This window comes from Neodiprion virginianus, chromosome 7 (genome assembly GCF_021901495.1).
Source record: "Neodiprion virginianus isolate iyNeoVirg1 chromosome 7, iyNeoVirg1.1, whole genome shotgun sequence".
Lineage (NCBI taxonomy): Eukaryota > Metazoa > Arthropoda > Insecta > Hymenoptera > Diprionidae > Neodiprion > Neodiprion virginianus.
In genome coordinates this window covers 1,337,479-1,353,756 of record NC_060883.1, presented here as the reverse complement: position 1 = coordinate 1,353,756, position 16,278 = coordinate 1,337,479, and the positions used below count along the sequence as shown (strand labels likewise).

General features: G+C 41.1%; 1 protein-coding gene and 1 long non-coding RNA gene across 5 annotated transcripts; one reads left to right on the top strand and one right to left on the bottom strand.

Moving 5' to 3' along the window:
* Positions 1 to 1,245: 1,245 nt before the first annotated feature.
* LOC124308844 (eukaryotic translation initiation factor 3 subunit B) lies at positions 1,246 to 9,140 on the top strand. Of its 4 annotated transcripts, none has more exons than XR_006909117.1 (13): positions 1,246 to 1,439; positions 1,879 to 2,074; positions 2,224 to 2,536; positions 2,619 to 2,975; positions 3,127 to 3,269; positions 3,399 to 3,534; positions 3,634 to 3,829; positions 4,030 to 4,210; positions 4,491 to 4,731; positions 4,870 to 4,978; positions 5,084 to 5,178; positions 5,630 to 5,752; positions 8,646 to 9,140. XR_006909117.1 is itself a non-coding variant. In XM_046771989.1 (12 exons), the coding sequence occupies exons 1-11, from the start codon at positions 1,304 to 1,306 to the stop codon at positions 5,176 to 5,178; spliced, it is 2,103 nt and encodes a 700-aa protein (XP_046627945.1). In that variant the 5' UTR covers positions 1,246 to 1,303; the 3' UTR covers positions 5,630 to 5,760. The 4 variants fall into 4 exon arrangements, 2 of the variants coding, with proteins under 2 accessions (XP_046627945.1, XP_046627944.1); XR_006909116.1 differs by having other exon boundaries at positions 8,630 to 9,140; XM_046771989.1 differs by lacking the exon at positions 8,646 to 9,140 and having other exon boundaries at positions 5,630 to 5,760.
* Positions 9,141 to 12,647: 3,507 nt separating this feature from the next.
* Positions 12,648 to 13,702, bottom strand: LOC124308880 (uncharacterized). The gene is made up of 3 exons (XR_006909133.1): positions 13,674 to 13,702; positions 13,000 to 13,064; positions 12,648 to 12,659 (listed from the first exon to the last, which is right to left on the bottom strand). It is a non-coding gene; the product is annotated as an uncharacterized LOC124308880 (long non-coding RNA).
* Positions 13,703 to 16,278: the final 2,576 nt, after the last annotated feature.

The following is a 16,278-nucleotide window of genomic DNA, read 5'->3' as shown; positions in this document are numbered from 1 at the left end:
AAACAATTTATCGTTGATTGAAAGTTCTTTTCTGGGTATATCTACTTCGTCCAAGAATCCCGACATCGTTGCCTTTACGCTGGAACTCAATCGGCTGCCGCTCAACGAACGGAACTAAAGTAAGAAACTAACCAATCTTTTTTTTTTCGAACAACTCTACGAAATATTTAAGAATCTCCTTGGCGCTACTTTGTAATTGGCTGGGAATAATTCTGGAAAATTATTTCTCAAATGTTTACCGAGTAGATTCATATCTTCTACTCCCCGTCTGTATCAATACGAAATAAAAATTATTTCATTCTTATCACGACAATGATTCGATTTTCGGTACATAACTTGAAAAGTTAAAAAAGTTGAGGCAATCAAAAGAAGAAACGATTCTTTCACGGTGTATATTTTACTGCGAATAGGTTTAAAAAACATGGGCAGACAGTGTAAAGAATATTTTGAACTGTGTAATAAATGTAGAAATATTTGTAAATCAAATTAGTTAGCTATTGTACGGAAATGTTTTCGGCAACTGTTGGAATGCGATACACTGAACAATTACGTTTTTTATGTATAGATAATATACTCTCACACTTGACACTTTTCACATCACCAATCACGTGCAGTCGCTAAAGTGATGTATTCAAAATTCCATAGTCCGAAGACACATTTTCCGATAATACAAGGTCCTCTAGTCTAACTTCTTCGTTAGAATGTGTTATATGTATTAAATTGTCGCATTTACAACTGTGAAATGATTTTCTGCCTTTTTTCACAATAATTCGACAGATCCGTTCCTATTTCTATCCTTATTTCAATTGACTATTTACACTATTCACAATGCTTGAAATCCATAAAAATTGAGTGTACAATTAAAACGTTTCCCCGTGCAATGAAAAATAAAGAAAACATACTACTTAATTGAATGAATTAAGGGTAAATTTTCCGGCGATGTAATAAATTCAATGAATTATTTCAAAGTAAAATTTTTTGTGACGAATGTACAGAAAGTCAAATAAACTCCGCTTTAGCATTGTAACTGATAAGACAGAAAATTATGTTAAATATCAACGTTGATATGGATCACAAAATGTAATAGAAATTGCCTATCTACAGGCTGGTTGATTCTATTGGGTGGATAAAGCAGACGACGCGAAGGTGTTAGCAAAAGCATCGAGTTGAATCGCTTCATTCGATATATCGCATATGCGCAATTGAGTTGCGATAGATCGAATCAGTCAGACGGAAGCGTTGATTTACGTCTTCTGCGGCCACTTTCAGACGCTTCAGTTGGCTTTAATAAGAGGTTTCCAAGATGGCAAAGAAACGGGAGGCGGATAAAACGCCGCACAACGATGATCCTGGTAAAAACGACGATGAGAATATCAACGGGGATAACGAGCCAAACTTCAGCGATCCCGAGGGATTCGTCGACGATGTAACCGACGAAGGTATTTCTACTCTTACATTTTACATGCGCGTCACTCGTGTCATCCCTATCACCCCTCGGGGCTCGGTCACGGCATGGCATAGGTAGCATGGCGTGGCACGAAAGTTATCACATATGCACACCGTCTCCTAAATCTAACCATCCCGTCTCGGGATCTCGACAATCTTCCGTACAGTCTCAATAGCTTTTTCAATTTTTTCGCCGGTTTTAGCATTTTAACCTCCGAACTTTAGCGTGATATTTTTCCTTTATACGTGACACGGTTCAACTCGGTACTTGAGCGTCAATTAACCTTCCCACTTTTGTATTGGCACCCATTCAAGATACCATTTTGCATTCCTAACAGTCTCTGAATATTACTCGACACCAATCTCCGATTCGCCTTTTAATTCTAAATCGGGTCTGCTATATTTCTATTAATCTTTTATTCCTTTTCCTAGAACTACTTGGCGAGCTCATTAGGCAGAAACCGTCTGAGACCGATGGGGTTGAAGCTGTCATTGTCGTCGACGGTGTTCCGCAAGTTGGACCCGAGCGTTTAGAAAAACTCCAAATGGTGATCAGCAAGCTGTTTGAAAAGTTTGGAGACATTGTCAACCAGTGGTATCCCAAGAACGAAGATGGCTTGACCAAAGGGTAAAGATCATAAGACCATAAATTTTAATTCAACAATGCTAACCTAGCAGAAAAACAGAAACAACTTGTCACTTGTTTTGTAATTATTAGTACGAAGCTTCAATTTTTCATTACTTTGGTTGTTTTGTTAATTAACACTGGTATCACAGGTACATATTCCTGGAGTACAAAAGTCCGGTGAACGCATTAGCTGCTGTCAAGTCGACAAACAATTACAAGCTCGACAAGATGCACACATTTAAGGTGAATTTGTTCACGGATTTCAAAAAGTTTGAGGATACACCGGATGAGTGGGAACCGCCAAAGCCCCAGCCGTATACATCGAGCGGTGACCTTCACTACTATCTCCTTGATCCTGATGCGTACGACCAATTCTGCGTTCTCTCTGGCAATGGAATGGCGGTTTGTGTTCAGATATGGCAAAATTCTGCACCTGAACCGACGCTGCTGGAAGACCGACCGGTAACAGTTTTTCACAGTTTGACTAGATTAATGTGCAAGTCGAAATAAACATGGTGTATTCCCCTTTTCTAAACCTTTTCAGCGATGGACAGATACATACGTCAAGTGGTCTCCATTGGGCACGTACATAGCTACTTTCCACAAGCCAGGAGTCGCGTTGTGGGGTGGTCCGAAGTTCGAGCAGACGGCAAAGTTTGGTCAACGCGGAGTTGAGTGCGTTGACTTTTCACCTTGCGAACGTTATCTTGTCTCATATTCACCCAGGGCTGAGAGCAGCGTTGATCAGAAGCGGCTTGTTGTCTGGGATATTCTCTCCGGTCAAGAAAAACGGGATTTTAATCCTGACGGGTCCTCGGTGTGGCCCATTTTCCGCTGGTCACACGACGACAAATATCTCGCTCGCATGGGCGAAGATGTACTCAGCATCTACGAAACTCCTGTAAGTTTTTTTTTCTACTATTTTTTTTTTTTTTATCCTTTTGCATACCAATGTTAGATTTTTTTCATCAGATGGTCAATTTTGTGTTTCGTGCGGATGTTCAACTATGGTCTATTCGCTTTTAAGCATTTGCATTTATTCGATTTTTTAGTCATTTCGACTACTCGACAAAAAGAGCATCAAGATACCAGGAATCAGAGACTTCAGCTGGTCGCCCACTGATAATGTTCTAGCCTACTGGGTGCCGGAAGATAAAGATGTCCCAGCCAGAGTCACACTTTTGGAAATTCCCAGGTACAGCACAGAGTTCATAGTCAGAATTGAAATGCTGCTTCCATTTGTTGGTTAACAACCAAAGAACTTATGTTTTGTTCCTATACCGATTCGCGGAGTTCATGAGTGTTTCTCTTTTTCCCGTTACAGCCGCAACGAAATTCGTAACAAAAATCTATTCAATGTCGCCGACTGTAAAATTCACTGGCAAAAATGTGGTGATTACCTCTGTGTCAAGGTGGATCGTTTTGCGAAGAGGAAAGAAAAAACTGAACAAAAATACACTGTAAGTATCGCAAGTAGTAAAAGCTCGTTCAACTCCTCCCAGTTGCCTAAATTATAGTATAGCATTGGTATTTAATTTCTCCATTTGATTTATTTTCAGGGAATGTCGTACAACTTTGAGATATTCCACATGCGAGAGAAGCAGATACCGGTTGATAGCGTTGAAATGAAGGAACCGATTCACGCATTCGCCTGGGAACCAGTGGGTAGCAAATTCGCTATCATTCACGGTGAAATACCCAGCGTAAACGTCAGCTTCTATGGAGTACGCCCTGGACTGCATCCTGATCTTCTCAGTAAGCTTTTCAATCCAGTTTCAATATTTCAGAAAAGTAATTATATCCAACTAAATGAGACGAAAAAGTGTGTTGTACATCTCTGAAGATATGTATATCAGTTCATAGAACAAACATGTGTTCTTCAGTCTTGTAATGACTTTTACTGATGTCTTAGAATTAAAAGGCGAAGTATTTAATTTTTTCTAACTCTTGTTTAGAAAAACTCGAGAAGAAGGCGTGCAATCACCTGTTCTGGTCTCCTGCTGGCCAGTTCATTGTACTTGCTGGTCTTACCACCATGGCTGGTGCCTTGGAGTTTATTGATACCAACGATTTTACTATAATGAACACCACTGATCACTACCAGACCTCTGACGTTGAGTGGGATCCTACCGGACGGTATTTAGCTTCGTTTATTCTTTATCATTCTTTTTATTTATTCTCTCGTTATGTATTTAATGCGGGCTTCGTTTTCGTTACGTGTTTATTTAGTAGAATTCTTATTATTATTATTATTCGTATCACTGTTAAATCAAAGATCTTTTACTGATTGTGAAGTTTACTTCAATCTCTTTACTTTGGCAAAATTTAGTTTTAAAGTAAGCTTAGAAATGAAGCATAGAACTAAAAGGACGTGACTAAATGACCCCAATCAAAAATGAAATACGGCTGCTTTTAGATACGTTGTGACTGGAGTGTCGAGCTGGAAGACAAGCGTCGACAACGGATATTGGATTTGGTCGTTCCAAGGTCGTATTTTGAAGAGAGTTAATTTGACTGCGTTCAATCAGCTTCTATGGCGTCCAAGGCCAGCGACGCTTTTGACCGCCAAGCAAATCAAGGAAATTCAAAAAAATCTGAAGAAGTATTCGGCACAATTCGAAAGCAAAGATCGCATGAGACTAACTCGCGCCTCGAAGGTAATATTTTCCTATTCTGATACGGAATATTTGTGATCAAATAGTGACTTTACATTTATTCGTATAGTTCTTTTTTTCTATCGTGACATTTAAAAACTACCCATATCCTTGAAATGATTTCTACCTTTCTTTTTCCAGGAATTGATCGAAAAGCGTTGTACACTGATGAAAGAATTCGAAGAATATCGATCAAAACGTATCGAAGAATGGAACAGCCAAAAGAAGCGTCGCCTTGAACTACGCAACAGTATGTATTACCGTAGTCAAAAGTAAAGACGGAAAATAATTTATATTGATCTGCTAGTATTTTCCTATATTGAATGACGTATTAATTTCGTGTTTTTCCTTCTAGATATCGACACGGATGAGCTGGACTCAGATACGAAGAATGTTGAGGAGGAATCGATCGAGTTTTTCATCAAAGAAGAGACATTCGTCATCGACTAAGAAAGTATCCTAAGAATTGAAATAATTTGGTCTTGCCAGACTTGGAAACCTCTGTGTAAGACCGTTAAATTGTTGGATTTCATGGTGTATTGTACCTACTAACTCTGGAACGGAGGTGAACCACGCTGCAAGTGGCATCATTTCCATTATAAAGCATTAATGATGGTCTTTAACTATTATAGCAATTGCGTAGAATTTGTATTTTATTATTTCTGTATCATCGTGTCATTTTTCCTCGATGATTTTACACCACGTAAAGAACGCGGCAAACGTAGTACAATCAAATTCTATCACATACCTTATAGAATAGTCTGTAATACTTGTAACTGCTACAATGATTGTCACACTGTCCATTTTTTTTAAGTCACACAGACTATTTTTATTTATCTAATAATACCCTTTCGGAAAGCCATTTGAAATCGAACATTGTTTTATGAATACTTTTCTATAGAGTATCGTCGAAGACGAAGTAAGGGAATCATCACGACGAGGAATCTGTGACTGCGTCAAAACTGAAACCCCATTCCTTTCCTCACAGCTCACACTTGCGAATCAGCGGAATTGCCTTCGGAAGGTAGGTTTAGTTTCAGCAATGTGTTACCACTTACTGAACTTTAATTCCTTATTTGGACGAAAATTTTTAGTAATTTTAAATCTGGCAATATCAGTATTTTAGGAGCAAAAGCAATTGCGACTAGTTGCTATTTGAGCGGACTAAGAATTTCCACGATAGAAACATAGGTACAAAACTGTGTTATCGTATCTTCTCAGTAGTTGATTCTACGATAGTCTGTATGTCTTGAATAAATTCCTCATATTCCAATTATTCGGAATTAGGTTCTGCTAATTGAATCTAAGAGGAACAAACTTTGACTCTAAAAGTCGCGAAAAACGTAAGACTAAGCCCTTCGTAATTTTTTTCGCCAGCACTTTGGTGGATTTTGAAAAATGCTAAACTTTATTTATCAAGAACCTTTATCATAGTCATTTTGCGAAAAAAAATCGATTGGTCTAAAGGCCCTGGAAGCAACGGGTCTAAAGATGCGGCGACCGAGCTGTTTGATGGAAAGAAGAAAAAAATTTAAATGAAAAATCGTAATACACTAATATATATATATACGTAAATGAAGTAATAGATAAACGTTATAACCATGCCTTATCTGCACAAAGCCCTACACGACAAATATATTTAATAGTATTTGCATGTTGGATGAATTATAAACTAAACCCTTTGAATGTTTTACTCGTTACTTTCCTACCTTTTCTAGATGCCATTGCTGACTATTGCATAAATATTACACATAAAGTACATGTTTCTTGTCTAAAATGTGAAAACTAAAATCATACATTGTCATGTCATATCATACATCATATACATAGTATTAAAGTTCGAAATCAAATTTCGAATTTTCGGATGTTCAGAAAGTAACGTCACCCAAAATTTTTTCTCCACGAAAATCAGCTAGCCGAATTCCTCAGTCTGGAAACAACCGCGCAGTAGAGCGGACGTATGAGAATCGCGCTCCGCAGATTTCGAGTACCGGGTTCTCTACCGCCTGGATCCTACGCGCCGGATCCGCTTTGTGTTGCAACTCGAGTTCCAGGACAAGCGCTCCGTAGTTTCCGCGCTCCAGGTCCGCTACCTGGTGAAACTTGACTTCAGGGACAAGCGCTCTGTAATTCTGGCTGTCCAGGTCCTTGACCTGATGACTTTTAACCTTCCGGACTAATTTTCAAGTTTACAAGTTTGATTATTGAAAACGTCATGTTTTGTACTATCGAACCAATATGTATGCTTCTAACATTTTAATCCGAAAAAAAACCGAACGACCAGGATCAACAAATTGCAATAGGTGTGTAGTTGGTATACTATACATAGGAATACATGACACTAACGTCGTTTAATTACAGCTAAAATTGCTGTGTATCGTGTTTCGAATCTGTTGGGACTGATTTTTTTTTATGTGTTCTTATACTGAAAATATTTGTTACTATTCCTGGTATGACCGAGGTGGTTATCGGTGATTGTTGGATATGGTTGGCGGTGGTTGGAGATGGTCGGAGGTGGACGAGGAGGAGAACCAGCAAGACTAGGAGAACAACGTGGACGAGGAGGATGAGGATTCTTGCTCGGTGAGTTTAACATGTTTATAATATTTAATGGCAATTGTAATTATATTGTATTTGAAATTTTTCAAACTTGTCACGTTTACAATAAATTATTTTGATTCATTTTTCGCGCAAGCACAAATTCAGTAGCTACAAATGCGCTGATAAAATTTATTGTATTATTAATTAATTATACTTATCCTTATAAGATATTTTTGATGTGTTCTTATACTGAAAACATTTATTACTATTCAAGGTATAACTGAGGTGGTTGGCGGCGGTTGTTGGATGTGGTGGGCGGTGGTTGGAGGTGGTCAGAAGTGGACGAGGAGGAGAACCAGGAAGACGAGGAGAACAACGTAAACGAGGCGAACGAGGATTTTTGCTCGGTGAGTTTAACATTTTCATAAAATTTAATGACAATTGTGATATATGTCATCTAAAATTTCTTAAACTTGTCATATTTACAGTGAATTATTTCGATTCATTTTTCGCGCTAGCACAGATTCAGTAGCTATAAATGCGCTGATAAAATTTATTGTATTAATTAATTATACTTATCCTTACACAATATGTTTGATGTGTTCTTATACTGAAAATATTTATTTCTATTCAAGGTATAACCCGAGGTGGTTGGTGGTGGTTGGAGGTGATCGAAGGTGGACGAGGAGGAGGACGAGGAAGACGATGAGTAAAACGTGGACGACAAGGACAAGGATTTGTGTTCGGTGAGTTTAACGTTTTCATAATATTAACCGGAGATTTGAGGGCTCTGGCTTTGGTTTACAGCAGTGGCACAAGGCTCAAACCTCCCGGCAGTCTCAGCCGGCTTTGGACACGCTTCTAGCTAGGACGAGGGCGGCTAAGGCGAAAGAGGCCGGACAGACGGAGCTCGAAGCGCCGTCTGAGAAGCGGAAGTCGACCTCGAGTGAGGAAGAGGAGCAGGATGATAAACCCACTCTTTTGTTGGTCAATGATGTGACGACGAAGGAACAAAAAGCCGGCTTCGTTCTTAACGTGGATGATAAAAATCAGTGCGGTGACAAAGAAGGTTGCCCTAACGTGTCGCGAATAGACGAAGAGGACAAGCCGGGTGATTCGGTTAAATCAAAGACTGTGGCAACTAATATTACGACCTTATCTTCCACCGCTGTTTGCGGCACGACGACAACAACTACGACAACCACGACAACCGCAAGCAGCTGTTTTAGTCAGATACGTTGTTCGCTGACCAATGTATCGTGGCTTGAAATGCTTGAGAAAACAATCGTTGACCTACAAATGATTGTGCAATTGCAAATTAAGAACAATTAATTAACAGTAATAATTATATTTAAAAAAGACTGGTTTTTGTGCAGATGCTCTTGCCGGCAGTTTGGTTGTTGAAAAAATACGCGTCATGCATTTAATCTGGGGTTTTTATATTTCATCAATTGTTGGTTTTCCACTGTGTATAGAATTCTGCAGATGATTTTTCAAAACAGAAATCATATATTTGTTCTTTTTCTTCTTGGCATAATATCCATTCTGTTCAAATTATTATCAACTTTACTATTATAACAAGCATCGGTTGCTATTATATGGAACGGGAATCTTCGAAAAGCAATAACATACAGAAAGAGTCATAAAGACGAAAATGTGTAAAGTTATGTTCTTACTATATATCTACATATATGCTAACGAATGTATTCATTATTATGCATAATGTATAGTTTGGAGGTACATAAGTTGAGAAAAAGGTCTTAATTTTAAAGTTTATATATTATATATTATGTTATAGCTCAATGGTCCTTAGATCTCTATGTATTATACAATCATAAGAATAAGGATGAAAATAAAAAAGGAAAATAATAGCCTTCTAGTGTATTTGCTTAGTCTAAATGAAAGCGCCTAATTATAGGCAACCAAACTTACATGTACGCGACACGGCCATCAGGCGTAAGGCGTGCCTTCGATCAAGCTCCTCGGCTCAGATGTTCTCCTAATACCAGGAGTAATTTTTCGCTGCAATTTCTCCGAGTTGCTTATTCCAAGTGGTAGCGCCTAATTATAGGCAACCACGTTTATACGTATGCGACACGGGCTTTCAAGCATAAGGCGTGCCTTTGATCAAGCTCCTCGGCTCAGATGTTCTCCTGATACCAGGAGTAATTTTTCGCTGCAATTTCTCCGAGTTGCTTAGCTAAGTCGTAGCGCCTAATCATAGGCAACCACGCTTATACTTATGCGACACGGGCTTTCAGGAATAAGGCGTGCCTTTGATGAAGCTCCTCGGCTGAGATGTTCTCCTAATACCAGGAGTAATTTTTCGCTGCAATTTCTCCGAGTTGCTTAGCTAAGTGGTAGCGCCTAATCATAGGCAACCACGCTTATACGTATGCGACACGGGCTTTCAGGAATAAGGCGTGCCTTTGATCAAGCTCCTCGGCTCAGATGTTCTCCTGATACCAGGAGTAATTTTTCGCTGCAATTTCTCCGAGTTGCTTAGCTAAGTGGTAGCGCCTAATCATAGGCAACCACGCTTATACTTATGCGACACTGGCTATCAGGAATAAGGCGTGCCTTTGATCAAGCTCCTCGGCTCAGATGTTCTCCTAATACCAGGAGTAATTTTTCGCTGCAATTTCTCCGAGTTGCTTAGCTAAGTGGTAGCGCCTAATCATAGGCAACCACGCTTATACTTATGCGACACTGGCTATCAGGAATAAGGCGTGCCTTTGATGAAGCTCCTCGGCTCAGATGTTCTCCTGATACCAGGAGTAATGTTTCGCTGCAATTTCTCCGAGTTGCTTAGCTAAGTGGTAGCGCCTAATCATAGGCAACCACGTTTATACGTATGCGACACTGGCTTTCAGGAATAAGGCGTGTCTTTGATCTAGCTCCTCGGCTCAGATGTTCTGGTGATACCCGAAGTAATTTTTCGTGGTGATTTTTTTGATTTGCATAGTTTTAAGTGGCAGTAGCATGTAAGCAAACGATCACATGCCTTCTCAAGTAAGCAGGCATGCCTTAATTTATACACACAGCGTCGACATCACATGCAGTCAATCAATCAATCAATGTGTCCCTGTTTTTAGAAGAGCTCCTCGGTTCTCCTGTGCTCCTGATACCAGGAGTCATTTTCGCTGAAATTTCTCCGATTCCCTTAGGTCTAACAGAAAATGGCGGGAAAATTAGCGATCACATGCACTCTCAATCAAGCAGGCATGCCTTTAGTCACACAGCGTCCACATCACATGCAGTCAATCAATGTGTCCCTGTGTTTAGAAGAGCTCCTCGGTTTTTCTGCGCTCCTGATACTCGGAGCATGCATGCCTTCAATCATACAGCGTCGACATCACATGCAGTCAATCAATCAATCAATGTGTCCCTGTTTTTAGAAGAGCTCCTCGGTTCTCCTGTGCTCCTGATACCAGGAGTCATTTTCGCTGAAAATTCTCCGATTCTCTTAGGTCTAATAGAAAATGGCGGGAAAATCATCAATAACATGCACTCTCAATCAAGCAGGCATGCCCTTAGTCACACAGCGTCCACATCACATACAGTCAATCAATGTGTCCCTGTGTTTAGAAGAGCTCCTCGGTTTTTCTGCGCTCCTGATACTCGGAGCATGCATGCCTTCAATCATACAGCGTCGACATCACATGCAGTCAATCAATCAATCAATGTGTCCCTGTTTTTAGAAGAGCTCCTCGGTTCTCCTGTGCTCCTGATACCAGGAGTCATTTTCGCTGAAATTTCTCCGATTCTCTTAGGTCTAATAGAAAATGGCGGGAAAATCATCAATAACATGCACTCTCAATCAAGCAGGCATGCCCTTAGTCACACAGCGTCCACATCACATGCAGTCAATCAATGTGTCCCTGTGTTTAGAAGAGCTCCTCGATTTTTCTGCGCTCCTGATACTCGGAGCATGCATGCCTTCAATCATACAGCGTCGACATCACATGCAGTCAATCAATCAATCAATGTGTCCCTGTTTTTAGAAGAGCTCCTCGGTTCTCCTGTGCTCCTGATACCAGGAGTCATTTTCGCTGAAATTTCTCCGATTCTCTTAGGTCTAACAGAAAATGGCGGGAAAATCATCAATAACATGCACTCTCAATCAAGCAGGCATGCCTTCAATCATACAGCGTCGACATCACATGCAGTCAATCAATCAATTAATCAATGTGTCCTTGTTTTTAGAAGAGCTCCTCGGTTCTCCTGTGCTCCTGATACCAGGAGTAATTTTTGCTGAAATTTCTCCGATTTGCTTAGTTCTAATAGGAAGCGGCGCGAAAATTTGAGATCTCATGCCCTTTCAAGCAAGCATGCATGCCTTCAGTCACACAGCGTCGACATCACATGCAGTCAATCAATCAATTAATCAATGTGTCCTTGTTTTTAGAAGAGCTCCTCGGTTCTCCTGTGCTCCTGATAACAGGAGTAATTTTTGCTGAAATTTCTCCGATTTGCTTAGTTCTAATAGGAAGCGGCGCGAAAATTTGAGATCTCATGCCCTCTCAAGCAAGCATGCATGCCTTCAGTCACACAGCGTCGACATCACATGCAGTCAATCAATCCATTAATCAATGTGTCCTTGTTTTTAGAAGAGCTCCTCGGTTCTCCTGTGCTCCTGATACCAGGAGTAATTTTTGCTGAAATTTCTCCGATTTGCTTAGTTCTAATAGGAAGCGGCGCGAAAATTTGAGATCTCATGCCCTCTCAAGCAAGCATGCATGCCTTTAGTCACACAGCGTCGACATCACGTACATACAATCAACGTGTCCCTGTTTTTAGAAGACGTCCTCGGCTCAGATGCGCTTCTGATACCAGGAGTAATTTTTTGCTGAAATTTCTCCGATTCGCTTAATTCGTAAATAGAAGCTTAATCTTATATGTCAATGTAAAGCATAAATCGTGTGGTATAATACTTTTTATTTTATTCACATAATAGGTTAGACAAGAATAAATCAGTATCCTTAAACATTAGGTCATAACCTGCAGTGTTATATAATGCACCTATCTGCAGCCCGTCTTAACTAACATTTATATCAAAATCCACAACTTAATATTTTAATGAAAAAAAAAGACGAGTTAGTTACGATGGTTGCATACATGTCAAATCACAGAATAGTCACTTTCCTACTCGTACAATCGATTTTGTATCAATATTTTACCTAGAGTATCTTATTTTCACAGTTCAGTTGGTTATACTTATAAATTGTAGTTGCGTAGTAGATAGTTCAATACACATAAGTTCAATCATATATTTACTGGTAGAATATGAGTTGAATGATTGTGCGTGGCATATTTATGTGTACTATGATTTTGAGTAATATAACTATCGTCTATAATATAACCTCGTCTTCCTGGTTCTCCTCGTCCACCTCGGACCACCTCCAACCACCGTCAACCATCTCCGACATACCACCGCTAACCACCTCGGATTATACCTTGAATAGTAATAAATATTATCAGTAAATGAACACATCAAAAATGTTGTATAAGGATGAGTGTAATAAATTAATGTATTGATAATATAATAAATTTTACTAGCGCACTTATAGCTACTGAATTTGTGCTAGCGCGAAAACTGAATTGAAATAATTTATTGTAAGCATGGCAAGTTTGAAAAATTATAGATGAAATATAATTAGAATCGCCATTAAATATTATAAAAATGTTTCACTCACCGAGTACAAATCCTCGTCCTCCACCATCGACCACCTCCGACCACCTCCAATCACCGCCAACCACATCCAACAACCACCGCTAACCACCTCGGGTTATACCTTGAAGAGTAATAAATATTTTCAGTATAAGAACACATCAAACATATTGTGTAAGGATGAGTATAATTAATTAATTAATTGATTAATAATATAATAAATTTTATCAGCGCATTCATAGCTACTGAATTTGTGCTTGCGCGAAAAATGAATCGAAATAATTTATTGTAAACGTGACAAGTTTGAAAAATTTTAAATACGATATAATTACAATTGCCATTAAATATTATGAAAACGTTAAACTCACCGAACACAAATCCTCGTCCTCCTCGTCCATGTATTACTCCTCGTCTTCCTGGTTCTCCTCCTCGTCCACTTCCGACCACCTCCAACCACCGCCCACCACATCCAACAACCGCCGCCAACCACCTCAGTTATACCTTGAATAGTAATAAATGTTTTCAGTATAAGAACACATCGAAAATATCTTATAAGGATAAGTATAATTAATTAATAATATAATAAAGTTTATCAGCGCATTTGTAGCTACTGAATTTGTGCTCGCGCGAAAAATGAATCGAAATAATTTATTGTAAACGTGACAAGTTTGAAAAATTTTAAATACGATATAATTACAATTGCCATTAAATATTATGAAAACGTTAAACTCACCGAACACAAATCCTCGTCCTCCTCGTCCACGTATTACTCCTCGACTTCCTCGTCCTCCTCCTCGTCCACCTCCGACCACCTCCAACCACCGCCAACCACCTCGGGTCATACCTTGAATAGTAATAAATGTTTTCAGTATAAGAACACATCAAAAATATTGTGTAAGGATAAGTATAATTAATTAATAATATAATAAATTTTATCAGCGCATTTATAGCTACTGTGTATTTCTGGATAGTTTACTGTCATTCAGCAACAATAATCACTTTTTATTGTTTTAGCGGATATAAAGTAGGCGATGGAGTTCGAGCAGGGCAATTTCTATTTCTCGCGCAAATGTCAAGTGTTAAGAAGAGCGAAAAAAAAAACGCAATAAGCGTATGACAGTTCGCTGGTGTGTTGCCGCGCCGAGGTCGGTTCTCGTTGCTTAATGTCATGACGGTGATAGTGATGTCGTTTAAAACCAGTAAATTTCAATTTACATGGGATTACCAAATGTCGTTTATAATTGGAAGTCGATAAGAATTCTGTACGTCGCGGTATTGGTAATGAATACAGCCGGGCTGTTGATAGTGGTGATAATGATAGTGTCAGCGGTTCGACTCCGCCTTGGTTTTGGGGAGCATTTGGACCTCATAGAACCAGGCGAGGGCAATGTCTGGCCAGGAATAATCTTACTCACCGGTTTCATCTGCGCACCAATATACACTATCGGCGTTAGGCTTTGTCTCCATCTACGGTACATCCTCTCAGACACTTTACCCCGACTGAACAACGTCCTCTTCGTCCACTGCCTGCTGTGCCTAGCCTCGACGATACTGATAGGCGGATTAAACGCCGGTGCCGTAGTCCACATGGTCAACTTAAACACGGAGGCGAACAGCGAACACGGGATCATCGAAGCTATGAAACGATATGCCACCGAAATTGTGTCTAAGGTTCGCGTCGACACCGTTCAAATAAACTTCAGGTGCTGCGGCAGCAAGTCATTTAAGGACTGGTTTCTGATACCCTGGACGGAACGCAACCCGGAGACTAACGAAGCGAGAGATTAGTGGGTTTAAATTCATCATCACAGTTTTATCACAAGTCATTGTCATTGTCATCGCGATTTTCATCTATATCAATTGGTACTGCGCTCGTACGTCCATTTTCCGACACTACTACTTTCCGATAGTCACCCTCCTAATTCCCCATCAGCAACGGAAGCCTCCCGTTATCAACCGACGTTCCGTTCTCCTGTTGCGCGACAGATCTGCTGATCCCGTGCATCCACCAGAATATAATGAAACCCAGTGAGGTGTTCCAGTATCGCCCTGAGCACGGACTGACAATATCGACGAGTGGTTGCCACGCCAAGGTGCTGAGTCACGCTCGTTACGTCGGTGGTCTGATCACGCTTGGTCTGGTCTTGATGGCCATTTACCAGGTAAGTGTGTCGGTGATAGGAATTTTCATCCAGAACCGGCCTTGTATTACTACTGACCGAGAAACACGGCCAATCAATCATCTTGCACCCCTTTCCGAAGATGGTGCTGGCGGTTTTGTCCCGACTATTGCAAACCGCGCACAGCAACGCCCTTTACATTGGTCCCAGAAGAAGCCATTACCTCGGCTGGATTCTAGGCAGCATGCCTAGTTCGGAGACTTACGAGCGTCTCATTCACGGGTCCGCGGATGAAGCCGGATTCCCGATACTCGAAGAGACCGAGAAGAGCCTCTGCGACGAATACGAATCGCCGAAAACACCGGACCTCGTCGTTAGTACGGAAGGCCTGATCGAAGAGGATCAAAAGTCGTCGACGTGTAGCTGCAAGCAACCGGCTATTCCGACCCCGCCTCCGTCCCCCACGATCCGCGTGGTAGGCGTCAACTGTGCCATGCAGAAGTCGTTGCCGCAGAAAATCGTTCCCGCAGAGAAGAGACCAAGGCCCGATTTTATTATACCAAAGAAGATGAATAAGAAGAAAAAGAGGAAGAGGCCCGCGAGCTCCTCGAGCGCTATGGGACTGTCGAGGAACACGACCAGCAGCGATTGGAAGTTTAGAAAGATGCGAGGGTCCCCGGAGTGTCGGGTATCAGAATCGGGGTTCGATAGGGAGGATGGAACAACGGACTCCTCATCCTCCTCTTCGGGGCAAAAATCGGCGTCACGGGACTCGATGGAAGAGGAGGACGAGATCCGGCTAAAGAAATTCTGCCGCGAGCTGTCTACCGAGTACAAAATGAGCCCGTATTCTCAGCAGCGTCGGGACTTCAGCGAGCCGCGGTCCTGCAGGATAACGGACGACGGCAGATCCCTCAGGAGTCGCGTCTGCGCCCGATTCAACCCCTCCGACGCCTACGGCAGATTCAGAGGCACCGTTCAGGACACGATGATGCGAAGGACTGCGCACCACCCTCTGGAAACCCCGCCGCCGATCCCGATTTCCAGCGTGCAACGCCCGCTTCGAACCGCCGGGATTTCCCGGCCGACTCCCGGAAGCCGCCCGCCGATACCAACCTACGTCCCGAACCCCAGGCCCCCCATAACCCGGATCTGCCCCCGGATTTCCGGCAGCAATCAGGCCTCACGGAGAAACGTTAATTGTCCCCAGAATCCGCG

Bases quoted from the DNA above. Each gene is read 5' to 3' on its own strand.
- LOC124308844 (XM_046771989.1), top strand. From the start codon at position 1,304: ATGGCAAAGAAACGGGAGGCGGATAAAACGCCGCACAACGATGATCCT. The intron at 1,440-1,878 runs GTATTTCTACTC...TCCTTTTCCTAG, and splicing joins CGACGATGTAACCGACGAAG to AACTACTTGGCGAGCTCATT. The intron at 2,075-2,223 runs GTAAAGATCATA...CTGGTATCACAG, and splicing joins GAAGATGGCTTGACCAAAGG to GTACATATTCCTGGAGTACA.